Source organism: Copadichromis virginalis, linkage group LG22, assembly GCF_057382275.1.
Source record: "Copadichromis virginalis isolate Kocher_CV1m ecotype Utaka linkage group LG22, C_Virginalis_male_GT1.1, whole genome shotgun sequence".
In the NCBI taxonomy this organism is placed as follows: Eukaryota; Metazoa; Chordata; class Actinopteri; order Cichliformes; family Cichlidae; genus Copadichromis; species Copadichromis virginalis.
This window is the reverse complement of record NC_140638.1, coordinates 11,749,389-11,761,147: the sequence shown is the minus strand read 5'-3', so window position 1 is coordinate 11,761,147 and position 11,759 is coordinate 11,749,389. Positions and strand designations below refer to the sequence as shown.

At 41.9% G+C, this 11,759-nt stretch overlaps 1 protein-coding gene across 1 annotated transcript; it reads right to left on the bottom strand.

Annotated features, from left to right (window-relative positions):
* Positions 1-526: 526 nt before the first annotated feature.
* rnf5 (ring finger protein 5) lies at positions 527-11,673 on the bottom strand. The gene is made up of 6 exons (XM_085446505.1): positions 11,286-11,673; positions 4,937-4,955; positions 4,117-4,229; positions 3,980-4,037; positions 3,774-3,885; positions 527-2,564 (listed from the first exon to the last, which is right to left on the bottom strand). Exons 1-6 carry the CDS (start codon positions 11,492-11,494, stop codon positions 2,440-2,442), a joined length of 636 nt encoding a protein of 211 aa, XP_085302631.1. The 5' UTR covers positions 11,495-11,673; the 3' UTR covers positions 527-2,439.
* Positions 11,674-11,759: the final 86 nt, after the last annotated feature.

The window sequence follows — 11,759 nt, the reverse complement described above, 5'->3', positions numbered from 1 at the left end:
GCCCCCATAAAACAGAGCACCATTCCCTGGTTAATACAACCAGGGAAGGGTGCTGGGGTTGCTGTAGAGCTATCAGTCCACATAGAGCCAGTATTGTGCGAAAAAGTGATTTTCTGTATTTAAACTGCTTTAAATAACTTGTTGGCCTATAACAGGGGTCCTTAATCCCAGTCCACGAGGGCTGGTGTCCCTGCAGGTTTTAGATCTCACCTTGGGTCAACACACCTGAATCACATGATTAGTTCATTACCAGGCCTCTGGAGAACTTCAGGACATGTTGAGAAGATAATTTATCCATTTAAATCAGCTGTGTTGGATCAAGGACACATCTAAAACCTGCAGGGACACTGGCCCTCGTGGACTGGGATTGGGGATCCCTGGCCTATAATATGTGAAACATGTCAAATGAATCCCTTGTGAATGATATTAAGCCACAAACAGCATTCCTGTTACAAAGGAAAAGTCCCAGTTTTTAGCACAACACCCATTTTACCTCTGACTGCATAAATATATGACAGAAAAATAATGAAAAATCACAACAGGTCAGCTTTTAATGTAGCAAATGATCACATCTGAGAAGCTTTCAATAAATAACTTGATCATTTTTCTGTAAGTTAACTCAGTTGTTTAATTGCCCACTTCAATAAAAAAAAAAAAAAAAAAAAAAAAAAAAAAAAAAAAAAAAAGACAACACAGAACGAGACCATGTTTTAATCTTAGTTCATTTTTGGTTTTGCACTACGTCTCCATGTTTCTCCAAAGACTTCCATCACTCGTTTTAGTGTCACATAAGCCTCACAACATCAAGTATTGAGAGAGGATGAGCCCTGGGCAACTATAGAGGACCCGCATTCATCTCTGACCCCGATATGATTGTTGAAGTGCTAAAGACCTGGATGCAAATCAGCGGAGCTCTGCTTGAGTCATTCTGGATTCCCAGGCAGAGCTCACCTTTCAGTGTGAAGTGTGTCTGAAGAGGGGAAAAATTATAAGAGGAAGAAGTGCTCATCAGACTCCTAGTAACTCACACTTGAGTGCAGTTGATTTCTGCATAACTGGGGGAGATTCTGATGTGGGAAAACATGAAGCATAAAGCGCTATGACTCCGATTCGTTTATTTTGGCCCATGTTTGACTAGAATATTCAAGAAGAAAAAAAACAAAACAAAAAAAAAAAACAAAAAAAAAAAAAACTCAGGGGTCACTTAACACTTTGCACTTCACATTTTTAAACACATTAAAATGAATTTGTGTCAGTTACTCTGCTGTACAGTCAAAAGAACTACAAGCCTTGTCAAATCATCACATTAGCGGGGCAACAAAATTCTGCTTTCTCAGGAGGGGGATTATTAACTTTTTAAATCAAACGAGCTCCGAAAAGCAAGAAGCATCTCAAGACCCACATCTTGTTCTCTTTTGCTCTCCACGGCTGGTCCTCCAGTCAGAAATACATAAAAACAGCATTTACAATATCCATATGTACAAATACAGAATGTATACACACGCACTCAGACACATACAGTCAGGAAAAATCAAAGGACGTAATTTAGATCTGTTTTTTTTTTTTTTAAATCATGTGTGAGGAGACCAAACTGCTGCTTTTCAATCCTGCATATTGATTTATTCTGCCCCCTTTTGTTAACCGTGCACCTCACACTCTTTAAAGTAGCTGATGTGGGCATGAAAAACAACCTAACCGGTCCATTTTCCCCCAAACACACAGGGAACTACAAGGAACAAGTGGTCCGACAACGGCACGCGCCCCGAGGTGTAGGGCAGCTCCGACTACAGACAGCTTCACAGTGCGAAGGCAGTTTTTGTTAAGACAAATGTTTAGAAGAAGAAGAAAAAAAACCCAACAAAACACAAAAGCATCCCACAGGGCCGCTTCTGTCTGTCGCCAATTCTACGACAACGTCTCCTCCCTGTATTCTAACCCCTCTCACACCCTTCCTCTCTGTGCTTCAGGAAAACCCACTTTCCTAAAGACTGCTCCACCCAGCTTTCTTCTTCTGCAACACTGGACACCAAAAGACGAATAAGATCTCGCGACGTAGCTCACCCTGATCATGTAATACTGCCTCTTTATGCTCTCTGTGCATCCATCTACAGCTGTGTGCACACTGGGAGGGCTTACTCGCCTTGGGGGACAGGCGCTGCACTACTTTCCAGTGAACTTCTTGCATAAATAAAGAGCAGGTGGAGGAGAGGGGTCCTGAAGTGATCTGATATAGTGAGGAAGAGAAAAATCAAACTTCTGTATTCATGGTCTCAAACACAAACCTCCCTCTACCCCCTCCGGTTAGAAAATGGAACGCGAGTGTGTGTCTGTGGCTCGAGTTAAGTGTGCGAGTTGTGTTTGCCGTTTTGTTTTTTTGTTTAATGCGCCCCTCCCTCTCAGACATCAATAATCACTTGTGTGTCCGCCACCAGGTCTGCGTCACACGCTTAGCAGCCAGAAGAAGAAGAAGATGGCGACGAACAGGAATAGAGAGTCTTGCCAGTTGTTATTGCCGTTGTTGCCATTGCCGTTGCCGTTGCCCTGGTGGTCACCGACGTACTGATCTACAGGAAGAGGAGAAGGATTGTGAAGTTTAGTATAGCTGTGAGTGTTCATAGTTTGTTCCTTGGGGAATTTTCCTTGTGCACCTCTGGATTGCATCCAGTTCTGGAGCAATTTTCAGGTTGCTCCTGCTCTGATCATTTCCTGTGCCAAACTGACTCTGAGCCCACATGTCTTTAGTCGTTTTCTTCTCCGTTCTAGATCTATTTTAACGGCCTGATCTGAGTTTTAGTTTTGTTTTTTGTTTTTTTGTTTTTTTTTTGGGGGGTGGGGGGGGGTGGGGGGGGGGGGTAGTAGACTGATGCAGTTTTCCCATTGATAAAACGCGATGTGCACTGGAACATTTTGACCTCTAGAGGGCAGTGTTACTGCATGCTCACACAGCAAATTTCACATTCATGGTACAAACTCCTTAGTGGAAGATTTTGCCACTAAAAATAAATAAATGTATAGCTTTCTAACTCCAACTTCTGAAAAAAGAAAAAAAGTGTTCATTTGTATTCTTTTTGCTCCTGTGGTAGAAACGACCTTCCATACATCAGCACAAGAGAGACTGTGCTGACCCCCAGCAAAGAGAGACTGATGGGAAACAGTTTTCACTATAATGCTGGTCAATTTAAATTTAAAATAGAATCTATTACAAGTATCTGGAGATGAGTGACGGAGAAAACACGTGCTTTAAAATGAAACTATACTAAATCTAAGATGGAAAATTAAAGACCAATTAAACAGGTCCAGCAGTGAAACGTGGAGAAATAACAAGGAAGAAACTTTTAGGGTTTTAATCGTGGCTTAGGGGATTAATGCTGCTTAAAACCAATCATTTAGCACACTGATAACCTGAGGGCTTCAGACTCGCAGTCTTGTAATTATTCACACTGATGAGTCAATTTATTCAGGCCTGACTACGGATTTGCTAATGTTTGCATGTCCTACAACTATCATACGCATTCATGTGTAAATCCAAGGAAGAAAATCCAAACATCATTTTTGGATTTGCTAAAATTCTTTTGAGCTGGACTTTTACTAAACACACAGGCTCCTACAGGCACACAGAGAGCCTTGTTATACACTCAGTTTGAATGAATACAAAAGCACAATAATTAATATCTGTTAACGACAAAACTTTATATTATTTTTATTTATATCTCTAGGCTGATATTTTCTGGGGTTCAGCTGTAATAGCAGAAGACTTTATTTCCTTTGTTTACCTGCTCTGTGGAAGGGGTCATTGGCGTTGAAGACTGTCGTGAAGAAGCCGAAGGGGAACGCTCCGATGCCGAAAGACATGTGGAAGCCGGTGTCCCCGAAACCGCGGAACATCTGAGCGAAGAGAGAAACCCGGCAAAGAAGCTTTAATATAAGCTAAACTCAGCTTTTTATTTAAAAACCAGTGTGAAAATATAAACCAACTCACCCCGCCTCTGCTCTCAGGCTCTGTTCTCTGCCCCTGAGGCCGGGGTGGAGTTTTCAACCTGAAACAGCAGAAACAGTCACAAACAGACAGAAGCTAACAACCAAAAAAGACACACACACACCGAAGACTCTGCTCACCTGGGGTCCTCCTGGCTGGAGCTCCCTCTGCCGTACAGCGGGATTACCTTCTCTCTGCTGATGCCCGCCTTGCACACGGGACACTGCTGTCGGCTTGGCCGCGTCTCCAACCACTGATGAGGAGGAGCAGAGCAAGGAGAAGGATGTCAAAATGATTGCAATACACGTCACACAAACCGATCTTTATTTGCCGATTCAAGAGTGGAACCTAAGTGACGCTACCCACTGCATTTTCTAAAACTTTATTTACAGCAAGAGATGTGAAGCACAACATGTTTACAGTGGTGAGCGGTGAAGGAAGTGGCAGTAAGAGGAGGCATTAAGTACATTAGCATCTTTAAGCTGCATTAAATCAACCGACAGGTGCAGCTTCCACACTGAGCTTACATCATCACCCTGAACTGATTGTGCTGATTACAGGCCTCCTCTCAGGACTGTGGACCTTCACTGAGGTCTTCCTTGCTGTGCTGTTAGTTTGACCCCCTTAAAATGAAGCCAATAATAATCCTGAGCTAAATGCTAGGAGCCCTTACAGACTGCTTCAGCACAAAAAGCCCCACCCACCTGCTGTCTGAACCTTGTGGAGGGCAGCCAATCAAAAAGAAGTTTACTTAAATGGAAATCAGCTTATTTAAGAAAGCTGAGGAGCCTCGTCAAGTTCCAGTATAATATAAATAATCATAATTTTGAGCTGTGAGTCAGGTACACTTTAAAAACAAATATCACAAGTTTCAATATTGAAATGAAATGACCTTGAACTGCTTAATCAAGTCTCTAAAAACCCTGTAAAAACACACTACAGGAAGTATGAAACACTCACCTGATGAAGACAGGGCCAGCTGTAAAGAGCGAGAAAAGAAAAGATTAATTTACATTCTCACAACAGCATCTTTCAGTTAAAATAACAGACAAACCTGCTCCTCAAAGGTGGCTGATTAAAATGCTCCCTATTGTTTGCATTAATTGGCTTCATCTGTTTTCAAGACTGCGGGCCAGGCCAACCTGCTGCTGCATTGTGGGAGGGCAGGATGCAGGTTTGGGGAGATGCCCCAACACTGAGGTATTTTCAAGACAAACAGTTCTCAAGTGCTGAATATTTCTTCATATTAACAGCTTATAGCTACTTCAAGGCAAACAACAGAAACCGTTTTTGTCACTTTGTGTCATCCACACAAAATGACCAACCTTGAATAAGAAAAAACATATTTACAGCCTGGTACAAAAAACTAGTTGGTGGCTGCTGACAGAGGTGGATGTGCAAATACAGTAACTTTTGGCTTATGCATCCATCTTTTATATATGATCTGCACCACTGACATTCTGTCTCATTGGATACCAAAAAAAACAAAACAAAAAAACCCCCCCTATAAATAGACCAAACTACCCACAGCAGACCTCAGCAAAGATAAGAGTCCTGGTGCACTTACATTAAATCACAGTCAATATATTTAAGTTAATAGCGTGAGTTCTTACTTGAAACTTATTCAGCTGATAAATTAAAAAAGTTGTTTAAAATATTGACCAGCTGTTTGTGACCTGATCAACATATTATACCATTAAAGATTTAAAAACAAAAACAAATTACTAAAAGTCTGATTTTCAACTTTCAATGCACCAAACTGCAGTTATCAAAACTACACAAAGCCCATAACTGTGTTTTTTGGGTTTCTTTCTGGCCTAATTCATGTGAGCACACCGCAGACAAATATTAAACCTATTGTTCATTTTCTTATTTACTGTCACAGTGGTGGATGTTCATATTAAACATGGGCAAAGGTTAAAATAACGAGGTCAGTGTTGTGCTGTGACTTTTACTGAAACGCAAGCTGAGAAAATGAACAGGAGATTGTCCAGTAATGGTTTCCCATTACTGTTACAGATCACACAGGTTTATCCACAAAGGACAGAAGCAAACCGTAAGAAAAGCTGCTGGGCTCTCAGCTTGACAAACTTAAACTATTTTTACAATGACATGGACAAGCCTGTGAAATGAAGAGGTGCTTCAGATTCCACTTGAAGCAAAGTTAAACCCGCTTCCAGAGACAACAGGAAACTGTGGCCACAAGATGCCAGATTTAAAGGATGTTGCAAACAGCAATGAGAGATGCTGTTTGAGATGAAAAGAGGGAGATCAGTTTCACTTCACTGTGCAAGCAGTGCTTTCCTTGCTTGCCCTGCTGGAACAGCACTCGCATTCCTCTAAGCCCATTCATCTACTGTTTTAACCTTCTGTTTGTCAGAGGTAGCCAATCAGAAGAAACTTAGATTAGTTGGTTTAAAGATTTCAAGAATAAAAAGTATAAAACTTAAAATTTCTCCTTGAAGTGAGCAGAACATTTTTCCACTGGCAATATTTATAAAGAAAACACAATCAACAGATTTAACTGTACCTTAAGTGTGCTAGAAAGGTGAAAACAAATTTCTGTGGTTAAAGTTTCCTCTAAGTGCCTCAACTGTTTTCTGTTTGTAAATCCTTTCTAAACGCCAGAGATTCTTTGTCAGATAAACTGATAACGTTAAGTAACTAGTGCAGTAGTACTTATATAATTATTTTCTACTCTAACCCCAGTCATGCAGGGGAACAGGCAGGGCTTGTTTTTGACACCATAACAATTACGTAACATTCACCGCATCAGGTGAGCCCAAGTCCACAACTTAATGTGAACAAACTAACAACCAGCAGAGCCAATCCATAACACAAAACCCTGTGTTAATCTGCAAATCTTTACACACATGCTCAGACTTTCACAGCACGTCTCAGTGTGTACATTGCTTTAATACCAGCTATCAGATTGCTGCTGAGAATGGCTTTCTCGTGGATACCAACAGCTGAACAAAGTGCAAAGCCAAAGTTAATAAAACAAACCTATCAGCTCTGACTAAGCATGTGGGCACACGTTTAGACAACCTGAAACTAGCTGCTTAATATCCAGTAAGTGGCAATGAAGCCAGAATGCAGACTATATGCCTCCTTACGGTACCACAGACTCAAGTGACGTCACTTGAGTCATTTTATAACATTAAAACAAGAATGCAGCAATTAACAAAACAAAAACCCTACTTTGTGACAGCGGGAAGGAAAAACCTTTCAACAGGAAAAAACCTCTGTCAGAACCAGGCTGACCAGAACCAGGCTGGGCTGAGGGGAGCGGGACAGGACAAAAAACGCACTGTGGAAAAGAGCCAGAGATTAATAATAATCCAATAATCCGTACGGCTCATTCCATGTAAAATTAACTTAATTTGGAAGACGTTTCCATCTTATCTCAATAGAAAACTGCGTCAGGCTGAACAGCAAGTAAACCAACTAATCCTGAGGCTCTGATTTTTCATAGTAGCGTTGTTTTTGTAAAGACTCTTGCGAAACCTTGTCCACACCTCACCAGATAAAGCCAGAAATTTCTGCTCTCTTGTTAAGAACGTGTTCGAGTCTGATCTATGCTTGTCATTAACCACTTTTAAGTTAACCATAAGCGTCAATAAAGAAAGCATAGGACAGTTATGTTATCCACATGAGTCACATCACATTAGTGAGCCTGAATAATCAAACACAGCAGAAACATCAAATAAGAGAACTGCTTCCATATCTGTCAGGCTCCAACCTAACCAACATCTTTTATCAATCCTGCCATATTATACTGCACACCTGATTTGCATGCAAGCTTTTGTTTTTATGCTTCATTTCTACACTGTTTACACTGAACAATGTGACCTATAAGCAGAATCAATAATTGCACTGCTGTTGATAAAAGATCATCAATCACTTTCTAAGCAGTAACTGTAAAATATCAATATCTACAATATATAACTATTTTCAAAAGATCCAGCACTGCTTTACAGCACATTAGCCTATTCCCGGAAAACATTTCAAAGTCACGTTTACTGCTGGGAGTGTGCAACAAACCACAAACACACCGATTTAAAAACAGCCTCATTTCAGCCCCCAGAGATGGATGATGCACTGGTTTTCATCGCAAAGAATAAGACTGTCCACAAACATCTCAAGATACAGGCGACCAAAAAAAATCCTAAGAACCACTTGTTGCATGACATGATCGAGGAAGTGAAAATAATACCTGATGCAGAAGAGAATCTCTGAATACACGCAGGTCAAACCTTTAGTCTAACGAGTGTTCATTTCAGTATTTGGATGATAGTCAGAGTTAGGTGTAGCATGAAAGCAAGGATCCATCTTGCTTTGCATCAACAGTTTAAGCTCCTGGTGGTTTGATGGAGTGGAGGATATTTTATTGGTACGCTTGGTATCAACTGAGCATCATTTAAACACCCCTGTCTACCTGAGTATAGTTACTGACCATGTCCAACCATTTATGACTACAGTGCACCATTTTCTGATGGCTGCTTCCAGCAGTTTAACACACCATGTCACAAACCTCAGATCATCTTAAACTGATTTCTTGAACATAACAATTAGCTCACTGCACTCAAATGGACTCCACAGTCATCAGATCTCAGAGCACCTTTGAGATGTGATGGAACAGGAGACTCTCATCATAATATGAGCAGGAACTGTGTGATGCTATCATATCAATATGGAGCAGCACATTGTTCGATATATGCCACGAAGAATTAAGACAGATCTGAAGGCAAAAAGGGGTCCAACTCCTAAAAGTAACCAATGAGTGTAGATTTATGTAGTGATTAAAAGTTGGTGGTTCCCAAAAGAGGGTTTGGGATGTCTCCAGTCAGATTAAGGAAAACCTAAATGTAACTATTTTATAATCATACCTTTATGTCAAACTCTTTAAGGTTTTAAATATCTCAACTGAAACGCGGGATTCTTTTCAGAGGCTTACTGGATAATATTAATGAGCATATTTATTTTTTTGATACATTTCTAATTCTAACTTGATGAGCTCTCATCCTGGAGGAGCAAATTCATTTGCTCTGCAGCCTGTGTGGACGACAAGTATGCTCGAGTGTGCGCTCACTCTGGGACTGTAAAGATGTCACACGCTCATTAACCTTGAAGTGTTAAAAGGAAATTAACATCTCTCACACATAAATCTGGAAGCTGCACAATGTATAAACTAGCAGGAGTCTACCGATGGAGAATCGGCCACACACAGTCAGAATGAATGCTCGGCTGATCAGGTGAAAGGCTGGGAGTTTCGTGTGGTTAAAAAAGATTAGATGTAGGCTTGCAGCGCTGATGCAACTTAAATCTAAAGGTGTTCTTCTATCCTTGCTGACGGTTTCATCATCGCAGTTTCATCAGGACTTCAGAGAGCAGAGGGAGACACGAGTAACACGGCAACTAAATTACATCAGCACGTAACGAGGGAGCCTAAACACAACGCTGTAAGGCCACTGTGCCCCTAACTGTAGGGTTGTTTCTACTGATTAACAGAAAAGGTTACTGATAAACAAAAAAAAGTTCAACCAAACTAAATTAAGCCTGACAAAGCCGGGCGAAGAGTGAGTTTGGTCCTTTTGGAAGGACCAAAATAGACAAACCCGCACCAGAATTGTGTAATGATTAGTAAGGTTCTTGTATTTCACATCATGCAATTTGTGCGAAACACTGTCGCCTCACAGCAAGAAGGTTCTAGGTTTGAATCCACTGGCAGCCGGAGCCTTCCTGTGTTGAATCTGCACGTTCTTCCTGTGTTTGGGTAGGTTCGGCTTCCTCCTACAGTCCAAAAAACATGCATGTGGCCATGGAGGAGTCGTAGATAAAGTGCTTGAAGTCTATACAATATGTATGTATGCAAGTATGTACGCTTAGCTGGGGTTTGTAGTCTAAATGAGCTCTTAAAGGCCTTTTTAAAACTACAAGCCACATTTACCCTCCTCCCCACACATGCAATGTTTCATTCTATGCCTTTAGGTTTATCAGGGTTTCTGGTTCAGTCACCTGCAGACTGGAGAAGCCAGTGGTAGCTGGTCTGCTCTAGTTCTTGCCTGCTTAGATTTTGCAACCCTATCAGAATTTTCATTTCAAATAAAAGACAAAATAAAAAGTTAAATTACAGGTTGCTCCCATCCTGCGGATGAGATGATATGATGGATCTTGGACAGTTAAAACACGTCTGTTTTTATTTTCATGTTTGCTGCTGAGCTTTTCTCCACCCAGCAAACGCCTCACCTGTGAAACCGAGAAAACAAACATCACAAACATGTCACTGTGTAAGCCCACACAGGTCTCTGTTGCCAAAACACACTCATCCAGCCTTTGTGACTTAAAACTACAAACAGGTGCCCTCTACGCTTTGACATCAGCTACAGTTCTGCTGGAAACGATTAGGATGACCTTCGGATTGGCCCTAATCCCACATTAACCTCAGCCAAGAGTCACAACTCATGAATGAAGCCACCACATCACTGAGCGTGTGTAAATATTCAACACAGAGTGGACTGAAGGTTGAGCCTTGTGCAAAGCCAGAGCCAACAGTGATGGAACAAACTAGAATTACAGCTGTTACCCAACACCTACTTTCAGTCTTTGATAAAACTTGTCAGCTATGTTGTTTTCTAATCTCAGGATTCTGGCTCAGCGAGGCCATAGCTACAAGGCGTTTTCACTGCCCATTATGTGCATTCAGCATATTGTGAACCTGATCTGAAAGCTGCCCATGATCAGCAGGGAGGTGGAACACAGAAGTTGATGTGTCACCGATCAAACCAGGCGCCAACTGCAGCTGTGACCTCTGACTAGGGCTGGGTGGTCTGACCAAAAACTTGCATCACAGACTTTTTAACGACTCGTGTGGTTTCACAGTACGCACTTATCTTGGTCTGTTAAATCAGACATGAAACACTGAGAACTGATAATAATCCAGCTATGAAACTGCTCATCAGCTGAGAGTCTGCGCTTCAATCCCAGACTGATTAATTTGAAATCCACTGTGGTGGTGTACATCTGCTGATTCCACAAACTTTATTCCCTTAAAAGACATGAGATCACTCTTTAAGGCATTAAAAAGGCGGCTTAGTTCACGGGTTAAATAAAGTTCAGCTACATACTGAAGACAAACACCCTTCACAGAGTTATCTAATAGTCTCTTATCCCGTTCACAACCGACTGATTACCGGAGCGTCGAGGGGCGTGATTCCGCCGTTAGAAACAACCCAAAAGAAGGCCTAACAGGCGGCTAAACAAACCACACTAAGTCCGTGTTTGCGAAACAAATGAAACCAGCACGTACCAGAACAGGTGTCCGCACAGACTGATGACGGCGTCCCTGGCAGTGTCCAAGCAAATGTTGCACTCGAAGGTGGCTCGATCCCGCTCCCGTTCGCTCTCCCCGCTGCCGCCACCCGAACCGTCGCGGTCGTTGCTGCTCTCCCCGGCCGGGAACCCTCCTCTGCTGGCCGGCCCGCCGTCACTCGAGAACCGGTGATCCGCGGCCGCCATAGTGTTTATTTTCCAAACGAAGAAAGAAACGAAGCGAGCCAACCCGCAGCGGCCAGACCCGAGCTAACGTTAGCTATCAGCGGTAACGGTTGCTGCTGTCACCGACCGAGCCGAGGCTGCTGTCTCTGCCCGAGAGACGACTTCCGTTTCCGGGAGAAACAGGACGCGTGGGGCGGGCCTAATTTAAACACCACCGCCACAATAATAATAATAATAATAATAATAATAATAATAATAATAATAATAATAATAATAATAAGAAGAA

Bases quoted from the DNA above. Each gene is read 5' to 3' on its own strand.
- rnf5 (XM_085446505.1), bottom strand. From the start codon at position 11,494: ATGGCGGCCGCGGATCACCGGTTCTCGAGTGACGGCGGGCCGGCCAGC. The intron at 4,038-4,116 runs GTGAGCAGAGTC...CTGCTGTTTCAG, and splicing joins TCCAGCCAGGAGGACCCCAG to GTTGAAAACTCCACCCCGGC. The intron at 3,886-3,979 runs GTGAGTTGGTTT...CTCTTCGCTCAG, and splicing joins AGCCTGAGAGCAGAGGCGGG to ATGTTCCGCGGTTTCGGGGA.